A 16,729-nucleotide genomic window follows, 5' to 3' on the forward strand; every position below is an offset into this window, starting at 1 on the left:
GTTCCGCCACCTCGGATAATTTAATAATAAATATATTCTTTCATACCAACGATACAGCACGATTATATTGTTAAAATAATTGGGGAGTTAATTTTCATGTGTACAGAGGTGACCAAGAAGCTATCAATTCTTGTCCAAAAAGTATTGCTACACCACAATACTCAATATGTTGTCCAACAGTGAGTCATTCTTCCCCGTTGCACTGACACTGGATTTTAGGGTTCCCCCACCTGCCAAATCCCACTTTATCCACTGGTCATGTGGCATGCAATGGAAACAGATTCACAAGTAATGTACATTATCATGTTTTCAATGTTTCAGACAGATTTCCTTGTGGGACCCTAACATGAAGCTAGGTGGTTATACCATATCAGAGTCTCTGCTTTAAAACAACTTGTACTAATAAGCAGGGTCTACAGACATGTTTTTACGATGGATGGACATCGAGGTACAGTAGGCTACAAAACAAGTAAAGCCCACCCAATACCCAAAGTAACCATCATGTCCTTGTACACGGGGGCAGCCGTGGCCTACTGGTTAGTGCTTCGGCCTTGTAACCGAAGGGTTGCCGGTTCGAACCCCGACCAGTAGGAGCGGCCGAAGTGCCCTTGAGCAAGACACCTAACCCCTCACTGCTCCCCGAGCGCCGCTGTAGCAGGCAGCTCACTGCGTCGGGATTAGTGTGTGCTTCACCTCACTGTTATGTGTGTTCACTGTGTGCTGTGTGTGTGTTTCACTAATTCACGGATTGGGATAAATGCAGAGACCAAATTTCCCTCACGGGATCAAAAGAGTATATACAGTACGTATATACTTGTTCGTAAAAATCTCCATTTTGGATGTCCACAGATCCAAGTAAACCAGCATTCTCTTTAGAAGGTTTTAAAAAAATATCTGTGTGGGCTAAAACACTGTTTATGTGTGGACGAAAGACCCAAACATAAAATATCTGGTTATGTGTGTACAGGGCCTAAGTTGTGCTAAATTTGAAATAACTCCCTCAAGGTGTTTCCAGGATATTGTGTTCAAGGTGTAAAAATACAGTAGGCCCATGGTGTTTTTTGAGAGGTCACAGTAACATTGACCACTCACATCTAATCAGTTCATCTTTGAGTGTAAGTGACTGTGCGTGCCGAATTTGAAAGAAAAAAAAACTTCCTATAGGCATTCCTCACAAGAATGTGAGGTCACAATGACCCTGACCTATGACCTTTGACCATCAAATTCAAATGAATTTGTTATCTGTGAGTGAAAGGCCCTTTCCGAAACTAGCTACACTCTCTCCCTAGCCACTTGCACTCCTAACCAAGTGTTAAAGGAACACGCCAACATTTTGGGAAATTATCTTATTGTCTCTGCCAGAGTTAGATAAGATGATACATACCCTTCTCATCTGTGTGTGTGCAGTACCTCAGTCTGAAGCACCCACTGTTAGCATAGCTTATCATAGTTCATTGAGGTGAGCAGTTCCAACTAGCCTATAGCACCCAAAAGTGATAAAAGAACTCCAACATTTTCCCATTTACATGGAGAACTCGATTTAGCTGTAAGGGTGATTCCCACCTGAGTGCACACCGTAACTTAGGGGAGTGGGTAGGGATTGGTTTCAGAAAGGGCCAGTGTGAATGTTTGTATCACATTTGCAATTATGTCAGGGATTTTTAGAGGTTTATTCACCACAATGGGATGTACATAAGGTCACAGTGACCTTGACCTTTGACCTTTGACTATCAAAATCTTACAAGTTATTATTTGAGTCCAAGTGACTGTTTCTAGCCCTGAGATATGTTGGAGATATCACATTTGCAAAAATTAGACCTACGGGTATACTGGTGTATGTCACCCGATGATGTCATTTTGAGCTACCTTAAGGAATATATTACACTCAGGACATTAAATGTAGCTTGGATTTGATCAGCAGACATGATTGATGATAATATATCTCCATTTGTCCACCATAAATGACCTAAGCATTATTTTCAACCAATCATTGAAGTAGATATGTATTTGAAATCACTGGCTGGATCACACTATTTAGGCGGTTGTCACGAAAAAAATAATAAAAAGGCCGAGCATTTTTCTTTTGATTTATGAAGTCCACAGATGGCCCTTTCATGTGCAGAAAGAATTTTGAAAAAAGGAGGTTGCTCATCGGAGATATTCAGGTCTGAATATTGCTATTTTTTGGGTATTTGCCAAAAAGCATGTGACATAGTGGACATGTGCAGTCCTGGACTGACACCCGTCACACCTTACGCCTTGTAACTCCAGTTTTAAACTAACCTTGGATGGACCTTTGATGGCATGGATTGTTACTTTGCTGTGTTTAAATCTGACAGCAGGAGGGTGAGTTTTTAGGTGGACCCTTCAAACTGTCCAAGTTTCATCAAAATCGGTGACGTAGCATGTGTCACCCCCGCCTGGTCCTCTCATGGACACACTCTTAAATGTAAAATATAGTTTAAATTCATGTTTATATTTATATTGGCTTGTAAATTAGGGCCCTTCATGTTTCCAAATACCCAATATGGTTCCATTGGTTAGCCTTTTAGCATTTGACGTGTGACTTGGAAAAAAGTTTATAAATGTGTGTTAGTCAAACTCACAATGCAGGAATTCCTCTCTGGTTCCAAAGGCAAAATAGCCTGGACTTAGTCAATATTGAGATGGAAAGAATCATCTTATAAACAACACTGACTTCAGGTGGTATTATTGTAAATATAACATCATTCTAACCGTCTGTTTTTGTTCTATCCATACACATGTGTGTTCTCACTTACTGTGTTCTATTACTAATATTTATTTTTTATTCTTTCTTTGTGTTGCCAAACTCTTAAAGCACTTTGAGCTGCACACTGTGAGAAGTGCAAATATTTTTTTTTATGAGTATTTAAGATAATATGGAGTAAACATCACATTGAGAAATACAATTTCTCTAATTAATAAGCGATCATATGTAAAATGTTGCCAGGATGTCACCAATCTGCAAAAGAAATCCCCATTACTTCTTGCTTGCTGTGACGATGTGGGGTTTGGCACCTCCTCATCACAAATGGTGCTTAGCTGAGGATCGAATGATAGTGGTTAAAGTTAAAAAGAAGCCACTGGTACAGACCTCCTAAAACATATTGTTTACAGAGATTGGTCATAAGAAAGGAGCAAGGTGACATCACACTGCTTAAGGAAAGACATAAAAGACCACGTCCCAAAACCACATGGAGTTCAGACAGAGCTGGGACACACTTGGGGAACCAATCATAGATCACTGAAAATGAAATCCCATGGTTCTCTGTATTTTTGCTTTCATCAGCCATTCAGGGTGAAAAATGTGGCATGCAGTCAAGCAAGATGAGCAGGAAGCAAACATTGTATAAATAGACTTGTGGTTTGTGTTGGAACTGCCTGTCTCCCAAGCAGGGAGTAAAACACTTTTTCTTTATCAGTAAAATAAGAAGTATTATTGCTCTGGATAATATATCGCTGGATTTGTGGAAGGAGAAGATATTGTAACTGTTTCGAACACAACTTGATCAGGATGTACAGGTGGCAGATATTCTTGGCTCTTTTCTCACTTGTCAAAGCTGCGGATACAGGTAATGATGATAATCAAATAAGATAATCAAATATAATGTAATGAAGATAATCAAATATAATGTAATGAAGATAATCAAATATATGACTTGTTATGGTTTTGCAGTGTCATACTGTGTTGCGTAGAATCCTACTGATAGTTTAGAATATTAATATTAATAACGATATCAAAGAAAATGATTTGCAGTTGAAATATGTCAGAGCCATGCTCAAATCAACTGTTTAGATGCCTCCTTGGCTATTAATTAAGAGGGTTGTTTTGATTTGCATTGTTAATCCTCTTTTCAATTAAATATCAGGCTAGTCAGAATGCATCAGTTTGTTTAATTGTTAAGGTAGGTATTTCAAAAGAGAGAGAACAGGATATGACAGCAGTACACAATGTGTACGTGTTTGCTCATAAGTGGGTATAAAGAAGTATATAATCAAACACCAATCTGATACCCATGTTGAACAATGATAATCAGCATGCCAATGACGACCCCCCCCCACAAGGTCTCTTTCCAACAAATCCAGTCCACTGTATGACTTTGACACCCCTGGTCTAGAGCAGTCACAGGACATCCACTGCACTGTCAGTGTACATTTCTCACCTTGAGAAGCTTGGCCACTCACTGTGATATTGACTTGACGTCGAGGGCAAGGCTGTGGTTAATCTGTGCTGGTGCTGGTGCTATCTCGGTGGGGCTGCCGGTCACAGGTTGTCCCTTTGCCATGACCGGGTGGCATTTCCAGACGACTTTGATATTTTCAAGCATCCCACAGCACAGTGTCCCTCTTCCCCACAAGCAAAGCAGTGGTTACAGTCAGTCTGGCCACTGGAGAATTCATTTAAATTTAAATTTATTGTGCTTATACTGGTTATACTGGTTATGGTCACGGGTTGAGTGTGTTGTCGGGGCAATTATTGCACTGTTTAAGCTTGAGCTTGCTGTATGTAGAAAATAGCTTACTGGTCTGTGATTCAAGGACATTTATTTGAGAGGCCCAGTCGGTTCCCATAGCATGTGTGTTGTCTGTAGGCCTACTGACTACTCCAGTAAATGTGTTGCCTTACAGCCTGCTAATATGCCTCCATCTAAACCCTCAGGTTCTCCCCTGCTAATATGCCTCCATCTAAACCCTCAGGTTCTCACTCCTTATGGATCATGGGAACATACATCAGAGGAAAGACTCCATTTCCAGAATTCTCAGTGTATCTGATGTTGGATGATATTGAGTTTGGGTACTATGACACAAATGAAAACAAAGCAATATACAGAGACATCCATGATGCCCCGTACAGCATAGTTGATGCAGAAGATATAGATTTTGCTTCATACTTTGAAAATTTGTATGACCGAGTTAAGCTTAGATCGTCCAATGTAAAGGACTACTTCAACCATACAAATGGTAAGCTGATCAATAAGAAACAGTGTCTGTACATTAAAAGTCGATAATAACTAACAAGCAATCAGCTGAAAGCAAGACTTAACATGCAAATGTTTGTACTAATAAAAGTGATATACATGCTATGCTATATTGCTATCGCCTGATGTGTTGGCCTTTCGGCATCATTGGGCTATTTGGTGGGGTTGTCATTCCTATGTCAAGGCATATCATTCCTAGAGTCCGTTCCATATGCTCTTACCACCTTTGGTCCACTCAGCAATGTTGTGATTATTGATACATACACCTTCATACAAGGTGCAGTCAGCGATCACATGTGATTTCAAGCCCATAGCATTTTTGCCACATTCGACATTCATCCTCTCACAATCCGCTAGCTGCCCATTCCAGCAGCCCAGGCTCCACTTATTGGACACAGTGGGTGGGCACCTTGTCCCCCAGACAAAAACAAAACCCAGTGTGGTGTTTCTCTGGGAATACTGAAGGGAGGAGTGAGCTACGTCTCTGGTGTGTTTTGTTTGGTCCTTGTGTAACGGAGGCGAACTGAGCTAGCGTGCTAGTTGCCCGTGTAAATCCTCACAGCCCTAACCTTAAGAACGTTTCTAACCGCTGAGTTGGAAGCCTGGGCTTTTAGCTCAGTGGTTAGAGCGTTCGACTCCCATGCCGGAGAGTGTCGAGGTGGTGGGTTCGAGGGCCGTGAGCGGCGGACGAATTACGACCTCTGTTACACTTGCTTAATATATCATATGTTGTTTTTGACAGAAGAGTCTGGTAATAAATTTAAATATAAACAAACAAACAAATGTATCTTCCTGCTCGATCGCTGACTACACCTTTAAGCTTTTTTGTGGGAGGGTTTTGTGCAGGAAGTTATTCTTCAAACCATAAAGTCATTTAAAAATAATATTTTAAGAATGTTTTATAAAAGTTGTAAAAGATTTTGAAAAGTTTATAAAAAAGAAACCATGGTTAATGTGTCCATTTGGAAACATTGTTGTTTTCCCAGATGTTTATGTTTATCAGAGAGCTATTGGATGTGAGCTACTGGGCGATGATCGTCCAGGACCAATGTATACTAAGGATGCTTACAATGGGGAGACTGTAGTTGTAGACCAATACGATGCAGATCAGGATGCTCTTCACATTAATTGGAGATGGCCAGATATAAAGGATAAAACATGGATTCAACAAATCAACCTCCCCTTGCAGTACAGAGTCCTTTACCCCTCCTGCATCAATTTTCTCCAAAGGCATCTGGTCAAACAAAAGAACCGTGCTCTGAAAAAAGGTAACCATTGTGCAGTGCTTGATAGGAGACTACTGAGCTCCCTGTAGACCTCCTCAATACATTTATCAGAAACCAACAGTGATTATGCACACAATGTGTTGTGACATGATATTGGCAATGAAAAACAAAAACAGGTTTTGACATGAAAAGATTTCATGACATGCAGCCATTTATCACAGGAATTATCTAATGAGTGTGTAGTTGCACATTTCTAAAATATTGCATACTGCATTTAGTATTCCATTGTAACACCAAACCCAGTCAGACACCAATCAAAAGAATCTGTGACATATTGATGGTAGTACCATGATGTTTAATAATCTTTTCCCACCACAGTGAAGCCCAGAGTCAGGCTGCTCCAGAAGACACTCCCAGACTGTGGAGGGGCCAAAGTGACCTGCCTGGCCACTGGTTTCTACCCCCGTCACATCAACCTGACCCTGCTCAGAGACGGCCAGCCTGTGTCTGACCACCAGATCACTGGGGGGGAGCTGCTACCTAATGGAGATGAGACGTACCAGATGAGGAAGAGCCTGGAGGTCAGTGCAGAGGAACTACAGCATCACCACTACACCTGCACAGCTGAACACCTCAGCCTGGACAACAAGCTGGACATTGGCTTAGGTATTACCTGGATGTCAGGAGTATGTTTTGTGTTGAGTTAAACCCTTACTGTATTGTAATATTTATAACAACAATATACAACAATATTAATATTATTTTTTTACTGTTGCTGGCAGAGCGTGAGTGGGATTCAGGAACAACAATCATATTGTCATCTGTGAAGGCTGTGGCACTGTTGGTGTGTGTGGTTGGAGCCACATGTGGCGTCATTATATGGTGGTGGAGGAGACGCACAGGTACAGTACACCTGTGTTATCATTATATGGTGGTGGAGGAGACGCACAGGTACAGTACACCTGTGTTATCATTATATGGTGGTGGAGGAGGAGACGCACAGGTACAGTACACCTGTGTTATTATTATATGGTGGTGGAGGAGGAGACGCACAGGTACAGTACATTAGTGGCTACTGTGGTTCTAACTGGCTATTTGGTTTGGAGTCATTCAGACATCAGTGAGCTTGCAGAAGTGGAAGAAGAACTGCTATGCTGGCATATTATAAGATATCACTAGAAAGTTAGTCACTATTGTGTTGTAGGTCACAAAAGCCTTGCCCTGTCCTTTATTGATAATGACTTTAATGTTAATACCAATTTGGCACAGTTTGGTACTAATCTCCATAGTCTTTTGGGAGCCATTAAAGTGCTAGTTCCATGATCATTATATGGTCTAAAAAGTCATGAAAACATGTTTGGACTCTCTGTTGAACATCTTTCCCCATTTCAGACAGTTAAACGGGAATATTGGTAAAAAAAAAAACAAGAGTATAGAGCAGTTCTGCACCTTTTGAAATGCAGTTTAGTTTTTTGGTGGCTGCAGTTAAATCAGTAATGACATCATATCATTCAAAATATCTGTTCAGACTTTGCACTATGTAATTCTGTGTAGTTCCATCTGCCCTTCATCTCCCATGCACATGTAACCACGGGGAACCAGATGAACCAGTTAGATGAACACATTAGAAATGTTTTAGTGGTGTTATGCTCCGTATCCTTCACCTGTTAACTTGTGATGTATCACTGTATCATACTGTAGGTCAGGCCTCCCAGGCATCACAGTCGAGTACCTACACGTCTGCTCCAAGTAAGTAGCTCCTACAAGGTGCAAACACACACACACACACACACACACACACCTCAGCTAAATCGTCAGTGGCTCTGACACAAATTCTGCACAAACCTGTTATAGATTCTCTATATAAAAAAGTGGTGATTTCTTGTGGCTTGTCATATCCAACATAAATCATCTTACTCTGCATCTGTATTCCAACAGTGGATTGTTTGAGGGCAAAAATAGCTGAATGTATTTTATTGTGGCAGCAGTACTATGCACCTGCATCCCTTACAAGCAAGAGCTGCTAAATGCTCTACTGATCACTGAAGTAGACTTGTTAGGATGCTGTGGAGTGGATGACACTCATTGTCCAAGATGTTGATCAGTTTGTTCAGGGTCATTTTGTGAGATATTGAAGTGATGCACTCCAGTTCAGCTCCCACTACAGAGCCAGCTTTCCTTACCAGCCTGTCAAGTCACCCCGCATCCTTCTTCTTTGTGCTTCCTCCCCAGCATACCACTGCATAGAAGAGGACGCTGGCAACAACAGACTGGTAGAACATCCTGAGGAGCTTGCTGCACACATTGAAGGACCGCATCCTCCTCAGGAAGTACAGCCTGCTCTGCCCTTTCTTGTAGAGTGCGTCAGTGTTGGCTGACCAGTCCAGTTTATTGTCCAGGTGGAGACCCAGATACTTGTAGGTGCTTACCACCTCCACATTGACCCCATCAATGGAGACTGGTAGCAGAGTGGGCTTAGACCTGCGGAAATCCACCACCATCTCCTTGGTCTTTGAAGTGTTGAGTTGAAGATGATTGAGTAGGCTGAAGTTGACTGATTAGTAGTATTGAAGTAGACTGATTAGGATGCTGTACTGATCACTGAAGTAGACTGATTAGGATGCTGTACTGATCACTAAAGTAGACTTATTAGGATGCTGTACTGATCACTGAAGTAGACTTATTAGGATGCTGTACTGATCACTAAAGTAGACTGATTAGGATGCTGTACTGATCACTAAAGTAGACTTATTAGGATGCTGTACTGATCACTGAAGTAGACTTATTAGGATGCTGTACTGATCACTGAAGTAGACTTATTAGGATGCTGTACTGAACGCTGGCGTTTATTAGGACTTATTAGGATGGCTTTACTGATCACTGGCTTTTATTAGGATTTATTGGGATGGCTTTACCGATCACTGGCGTTTATTAGGACTTATTGGGATGGCTGTTCCCCTGCCTCTTGAGTTTGAGTACAAAATTTGGATTTGAAGAGGGAATGTAAATCATGAAGACGACTGTTCTGTTTGAACCAAACTGACAGCCTTTTCTTCTCTTCTCCGTAGATGCAGATCTGGACTGAAGAGAAATGATGGAGCAAAAAACACATCGTAAAGATGCTTCATGTCAAGTTCATGCAAAAGATCTTTCAGAGATGTATTTAACACTGTTTGAGAATTGTTCCTTTTAAGCTCATCCTTGTTTTTTCTTCAATCTCAACCTTATTATTCATGAAAAAAATGTGTTGAGATATGTTTGTGGTAAAAACACATTTTCACTGTTTTTCATGACTATTTTTCCAATTGCTGACTATGTTCCCCTATAAATGGAAAATGGTCGTTTCACTTGCACAATTAATTTCACCAATTTTGTCAAAATTTGCCGATTGTGGTTTTTACTGCCCTTAGAATAGTTTTTGAGGCTTCTTTATATTCTGCTGCTTCCACACAGGATGACAATCTACCAAACAGGGGAGACACAGTAGGACACACTATGGCAAACACACCTTTTATTTCTGCAAAGACAGACAGGCCAATCAGAAGCTGACTTTACATTCACAGCTGATTACAGAGTATTTTAAAAATATTTTCTTATTTTTCTTGGTCTGTATCAATGTAGTGAAATAAGATATACAAGTTTGCACCCGACTCACAACAGCTTCACTGATGATCCTTCACCTACCCAAAACCCAGGGTAGAGTGGGTGAGTGAATGTGGTCTGGACTTTGTGCAGGAGGGTCATTGTGTCAGAGATGCTGTAGAAGGCCAGAGTTCCTGCCCTGTGATCCACATACACTGCTATTCTGGAGCTGGCCACTAGAGGGAGTTTAGTCTTTTCCTTATTGTGCCAGAAATAGGAACAGGACCTGCGGAGGTACAGACTCCAGGACTGATCATTATATCCAAACCAACAGTCATCAGCCCATCCTTTCCTGCTGATGCTTTTATATGACACTGCTATATCAACCTCCCCACTCCACTCCACCTCCCAGTAGCAGCGTCCAGACACACCCTCTCTACACAGTACCTCATACCACTCCTCAAATCTCTCTGGATGATCAGGATAGGACTGGAGCTCTTCTCTCCCCTCCACCCTCCTGTCCCCCTCAGGCAGATGGAGGTATCGATTAGCTGTGTTTGGATCCAGTGTGAAGTGACAGGAATCTGATGAAGGAGAAGACAACACAAAGGACAGAATGCTTCAATGTTAAGAGAGTGCGTGTGTGTGTGTGTGTGTGTGTGTGTTTGTTTGTTTGTTTGTCTGACTAATGCATGTTGGGGTTGTCTACATATGTGTGTGTGGGATTTGTGTGTTCTAATCGTGTCTGTATGATCTCAAATTGTAAACAAAGGCCTTTCACCTGGTAGCACAACCCCCAGCATACTGAAGGGCCAGACACACACATTCCTGCACCCACCTTTGCCTACACTATGCACTGCTGTACACTCCAAACCCCATTTCAGCTCATCTACATGCTGCTCCAGGAGCACAAAGAGGCGGGTGCACATTGATTGGCTGTTCAGTTCATATAACCAGTTTGGCCAGAATCACAGACTGAACCTTTAATGATGCATGCAACTGGACAGGAGTGACCCATCCATCTTTACTGGCGGACATCCTTTCTGTATGGACTCAACCTGACCTGCTGTCAGCTAAACCCTGCAGCATCAGAATGACTGGACTGGGCTACATCTACAGGGGAATCATCTGCTTTGCTCGTTATTATGAGTCTCACATGCCTGTCACGGAGCCAAAACGTGTCCACGCAAAGTGCAGCCAGCCAAACGCCGACGCTAACATTCAAACTGTCCTGCCGCTGTTCTCCGTGTCATATCACTGTCATTACCGTTTGCTCTGTTGTATTCCTGGTTCACTATTCACAATGTTACCACAGTTTGCCATAAATACCAGCTAACATACATTGTTGTTTAAGGTGCAGGGAAAGGCCTACCGGCATTCTTAAGTAGCAAATGTTTGTGCATGACTCCATTCAAATTACTCAAACTATATACATTGTCATTTCCATCTCACATCTGTATTAACGTCTTCTTGTAGCAAGTAATGAAACTATCCACACTGGCTGTCAAACTTCTCATTTATTTGGTTAAAACTTTGTCATTACAACTCTGTACACAGCTAACTCACCACTGTCCCAAACTCCTTCCTGGTTTCACGTGGGGAAGCCGAGGGAATAGGCCTTTATCACGGCAGCCAAAGTAGGAAGTGAACAGTCATGTTCCTGTGTGAGCACAGGTGTTTCTCATTAAGTGTCAGATTCGGCCACAGTTACTTCAACCAGAGGCCTCGTTAATGTTTTTAGGAACACCTGTGGTTTGTCTGCCAACAGGAAATTGAACAGCCCTGCTTTAGCTGCCTGTGGGCTGCCGTGATAAAGGCCTATTGTTCCACTAGGTTAATGTAGAGGGGTTCTTAATTGATTTTTGTTAGCAATGGGGCAATACAGTGGGAGGGGCTACAGCTAGCCTAAGCAGAGACTTTCTAATATGGAGACACAGCACTCAAAAAATCCTCCATAGAAATGCATGGGGCTAGTTTGTAACGCCGTTGTCTACACATATCCCACCCCTTCTTCGGCAAAACGTCAACATGTGAATACATTGAGCCAATCATGTGGTGTGATGTGAATACATTGAGCCAATCATATGGTGTGTTGTGAAGACATCGTGCCAATCATGTGTTGTGAACTCGCCACTGAAGCAAGATTGGTGTCGTGAAGCCTTGCGCACGCGCATTTCTGCCGAATAGGATGCCCGATAAGTGCCCAAAAAGCATTGCAATATGGCCACCGAGTGGAGGGACTTGCCTAAAAGGACTTTGGCCTAAGGCTGTATTAGGCCCCATGGCCTCAGTTGCGAGAAGTCTGTGCAGAGAGAGAGAGAACTGTGACATGGAATTGTTGATTGGTAAAGTGTGCAGGGTCTTGAAAGATGTAGCCTGGCAACTTAATGCCTATTTATTTTCGTTTTGAACAGTTTTTGTTTTGCATTTTTGACTATCCTGACACTGTAAATATTTCCACGTATTAGAAAAATATATTTGAAAAAAAAAAAAAAAAAGACTTTTTAGAAAACTTGCATCTTCCCTGACTCCGCCATCGGTTATCCTGCCACAATGCCTTTATGTTTTAATGTTCAGACTTCAGGTACTACCAACACAACTTAAAGGAGCACTCCAGCTTTTATTTCAACCTTGGCCCTATTTGTTTACATTTACACTAAGGCTACAAAATTGGTGCAGTATTGAGTTAGAATGCTAAAACCGTCAACCTAGAAAAGGCCATACCACGGTACTGTTGCGCACTTGTAAACATCGCTTGTACTTCCTTACTTGTAAACAAGTACACTTATTAGGCCCAGCATGTTATTAAATGTGTCTGGTCTCCTATACTGTCTGATATACCAACTAATCAGTTTGGAGCCTGTTGTCAAGTAATCAGAAGAACACGCAGCTCCCATGTGATAATGGACTAGAAGGCTGTGACTGGTATATGAGGTTGGACACCTGTTGGACATTAGTATTTTTATGTTACCGCTAAGAGAACTCCTAAATCACACTTAAACATGTTTTAAAAGAAGATTACTACTAAAGACTTTTCACAAAGCTGCTGAGATCAACCTTTACTCAGGAAAAGAGACAACACTGAGGCTATAAAGGTTATGCTGCTTAAGTGAATTTTCAGATAGACAAATTAGAATAAAAATGGCATGCTGCAAATTAAATTAAAGGAACACCCATCTATATGATGACACATTTGCTCATTCATTTTAATTTGATGCCCACCAAAAAGTTACATTCAGTTTGATTTCAATAATAAATGGATGTTTGAATAGATGACCATTTTAGGACACTTATATACATTGTAGTTTTATATGGATGTTGCATTGGGGGTCGACACAAAATAAAGGCCAATCACCTGTTACTGCTTCTTATCAGGAGTTATAGGAATCATGATTATGTGGTGGAAACTTTGCTTCCTCTACCCATGAACTGTAACACCCACAAGCATATGTTGAACTGCTTAAACATGGTAAAGTATTCTGAAAATTTGATTGCAATGAAATTTGACTTTTGATCTGGAATTTTGAAGTAGGCCTATATGTAAGATGTGTGTGACAATACTCACATTGTAGGAATTCCTCTCTGATTGTAGGTTCAGGCAAAATAACCTGGACTTTCACAGGACTAGTCACTATTGAGATGGAAAGAATCACATTATAAACAACACTGACTTACATAAGTGGTGTGAATGTCAACATTGTATCAACCTAACCTTTGGTTTTTATATCAGTCAATTACAGTATGTGTCAGGAATATCAGGAGTGTGAGCAACCTGCTGCAGATATCTTCACGACTTCCTCTTTGCAGAAAACGTCCAGCCACCCCTTTAGCCAGGAGACAGATTTATTTACAGCCTCAAAAGAAAGGCTTTGCTTAATATAGATCCTGGACACGTCTTTAGTCTCAGGTGTGTTGCTCACTGACTGGAAAGTCTAAACACAGACACATTTTAGAGAGTGAGAGAAATAGAGAGAGGGAGAAAGAGAGAGAGAAAGAGAGAGAGAGAGAGAAAGAGAGGTGTGGGGGTGTTAGGTTGTGGGGACACTAGTTACAATGTCAATAAAATAAATGATTTACATTCTCAATACAATTATTTATCTAAATGTTTCAATCTTTATATTGTACATGAAACCAGCTAGATATTAGGGATGGGTGATAGACTATCTGTGTCATGGTATTTCAGATTTGTACTGTATCCAATGTAGGCCTACAGCAATGTGCACAGTATATGAAATGACCTTTCAACATATTGTTTAAGCATACAGTTGAAACAATTCAAATTTAAAGGTAAACTATGCAGGTTTTTTAGCTTCATATGCAAGTTTTTTAGCTTAATTTACCTTAATTTAACAGCGCCTGTGAGCGGAAAAAACACCCTTGCAACTGTGGGCCGGCGGGCCGACGGCCTCAGGAAGTATAACGAGTGTAACGAATTGCTTTACTGCATTCAAATACACATACACGCCAGGCACCGGCTAGAAAAAGGTAGCGATGGAGTTTCTCAGACATTCGTCATGATAGAGCCAGCGAAAAACAAGCAAAAACCGAGAACACAGTAAGGAAATGGCCAATACTGCATAGTTTACCTTTAACAATTACACTGATTTTGTATTATTACAAAACCTTTCTTTACAGATCTGAAAGGCCATGGGTCTGTTAAAGTGCTGCATAAGGTAGATTAATGCCATCAGCACACCCTGTTCCCTCATAACCTATCAGCAGTTACCTTGAGGAAATGAATGGGGTTCTCTGTGTGTGAAAGCTGCTCCAGCTCAGCATCTCTCCTCTTCAGCTCAGCAATCTCCTGCTCCAGTTGCTTCAGATGTTCTTCAGCCCGACTCACCTCAGCCTTCTCCTGAGCTCTGATCAGCTCTTTAACCTCAGAGCGCCTTCTCTCAATGGAGCGGATCATCTCAGTAAAGAACGTCTCACTGTCCTCCAGTTCTATTTGTGCAGAACTCTGACACGAGACACATAAAGACACAGGATCCATCTAACTCACTCAGCTCTTCCACAAAACCTGTTACCCACAGTGTAAGAGCATTACTCCTCTTTGGCTAATTGGACCAAAAGAGCCCTAGTCCCTAACTTTCTAGCTAACTGGACAAGAGTCTGAAATGGCTCCTCCAGCAGCCAGCTGTTCTCTCCTGTGGTCAGTACTCACCTTGAGCGTCTCCACTGCCTTCCTCAGCTCCTGCAGCTCCTTCTCTCTCTCCAGGATTCTCTGCTGAAATTTCCTCTGGGTCTCTGTCAAGTGTGTCTATGTTGAACAAATGCATCACATCCACACAGCAGTTATCATAGAATTACTATCTTTGTTAGCAGGGCTGGCTCTAGGCAGGGGCAAGTGTGGGCTAAGCCCGAACACTTCGATTGGGCATCTGCAGAGTGCACAGCCTCAAACCCAGCTTGGATGTAGCCAGCTGGTAGCTGTGCAGAATGTATGTACCCCCCCCACTCCCAATCTGAGGTGCTGTGATTTGCGGGTTCGAGTTCTGGTGAGTGCAGAACTGAGGCTAGAACCGGCCCTGCCTGTTAGACAATTCCTCGAGCGCAAACTACTTCATCAGGGTGAGTTCATGAACACATGGCTAAAGTGTTGATCTTTAATGTTACTGATGAGCCGATTACTAAGAAGGCTGTCATTACAGGCTGTGACCATCTGGTTTTACAACTTCTATATAGTAAAGTGATTTTATGCCGTTATTATTTGCTCTGGAACTCTAGAATGAGTCTAGCCTGCTTCATTCCAGTTACACCATATAAGAAAAATAGGAGAGAGGCCGCACTATGCATACATACTCTTTTATTTGCACATACGCGTTTCGGCGTGTGCCTTCTTCAGTGTGCACCATATAGCCATGTTGAACTACAACTCCTGTCCTTACCTGTTTCTCCTTTCTCCCTGCAGACGCTGACACAGTGTCATGGCCTTTGTGTTCATCCACCATACAGAGAAAACAAACACAGGTTTGGTCTGTACGACAGAATATCTCCAGAGGCTTCTCATGTTGGATGCAGACCCTCTCCTGTAGCTGACCTGTGGCATCCACCATCTTGTGTTTTCGTCCTGGATTAAGTTCATTGTGAACTTTATAGTGAGTTTCACAGTAAGACAACAGACAGTCCAGACAGGACTTCACAGCTTTGAGTTTTCTCCCAGTGCAGACGTCACACTCCACATCTCCCCCATCACACACAACAGGAGCAGGAACAACAGGTTGAATTCTGGTCTTCCTGAACTGCTCGACAAGCTCAGCAAAAACATTATTTTTGTTTAAAACGGGTCTTGGAGTGAACGTCTGTCTGCACTGGGGGCAGCTGTAGACTCCCTTCTGGTCTTCCTGATCCCAGCAGTCCTTAATGCAGCCTATGCAGTAATTGTGTCCACAAGGAATAGTCACTGGATCTTTCAGCAGATCCAAACAAATAGGACAAGTAATAAAAACGTCCTGATTATCTGATATCACCTCTGCCATTCTTCTTGAGCACATACAAAGACTTTACAAAGCTACAACACTTGGCCTACTCTACACACACTAGTTTTGTTTCTTAATAATTTGCGTGCAATAGCCTACCTTGCAAAACATTTCCTTGTTATGTGAGAGGAGGTCAATGTCCAATCCACCTACTAATCATTGACAAAGATTGCCACCGACAAGATAACAAAGCAGCGCTAATACGAAGGCCATGGCCATTTAACCCTTGAATGTGTGGTGAGGGTGGGGATGGGACCCAGTGGGACTCGGGCCTCGTCAGCCAATCAGCTTTAACTTTGGTCGGGCGCTTAGACCCGGCCCTTTCAGGAAGCTCAAAATAGAAACAAATTCCCTCCGATTTTCAATTATTTTTCTATCCAACAGTTGCACAAATACAACGTTGGGAAGACAACTCCAAAATCATAATTATGCATTTATTTGA

At 41.9% G+C, this 16,729-nt stretch overlaps 1 protein-coding gene and 1 long non-coding RNA gene across 2 annotated transcripts; one reads left to right on the forward strand and one right to left on the reverse strand.

The window, feature by feature from the left end:
• Positions 1–4,817: 4,817 nt before the first annotated feature.
• On the reverse strand, positions 4,818–16,287 carry LOC143106704 (tripartite motif-containing protein 16-like). Its single transcript, XM_076271131.1, has 7 exons — positions 15,697–16,287; positions 14,973–15,068; positions 14,535–14,768; positions 13,581–13,740; positions 13,374–13,421; positions 9,893–10,392; positions 4,818–4,988 (listed from the first exon to the last, which is right to left on the reverse strand). The coding sequence occupies exons 1-7, from the start codon at positions 16,285–16,287 to the stop codon at positions 4,908–4,910; spliced, it is 1,710 nt and encodes a 569-aa protein (XP_076127246.1). The 3' UTR covers positions 4,818–4,907.
• On the forward strand, positions 7,152–8,493 carry LOC143106706 (uncharacterized). Its single transcript, XR_012983719.1, has 3 exons — positions 7,152–7,177; positions 7,928–7,975; positions 8,459–8,493. It is a non-coding gene; the product is annotated as an uncharacterized LOC143106706 (long non-coding RNA).
• Positions 16,288–16,729: the final 442 nt, after the last annotated feature.

Source organism: Alosa pseudoharengus, unplaced genomic scaffold (assembly GCF_046254945.1).
Source record: "Alosa pseudoharengus isolate Yale_2024_CS ecotype anadromous, Long Island Sound unplaced genomic scaffold, YU_APseudo_1.1 YU_APseudo_1.1_scf_6, whole genome shotgun sequence".
NCBI lineage: Eukaryota > Metazoa > Chordata > Actinopteri > Clupeiformes > Clupeidae > Alosa > Alosa pseudoharengus.

Bases quoted from the DNA above. Each gene is read 5' to 3' on its own strand.
- LOC143106704 (XM_076271131.1), bottom strand. From the start codon at position 16,287: ATGGCAGAGGTGATATCAGATAATCAGGACGTTTTTATTACTTGTCCT. The intron at 15,069-15,696 runs GTAAGGACAGGA...TGTTCAACATAG, and splicing joins CAGGGAGAAAGGAGAAACAG to ACACACTTGACAGAGACCCA. The intron at 10,393-13,373 runs GTGAGTATTGTC...CTCCTTCATCAG, and splicing joins CAGAGAGGAATTCCTACAAT to ATTCCTGTCACTTCACACTG.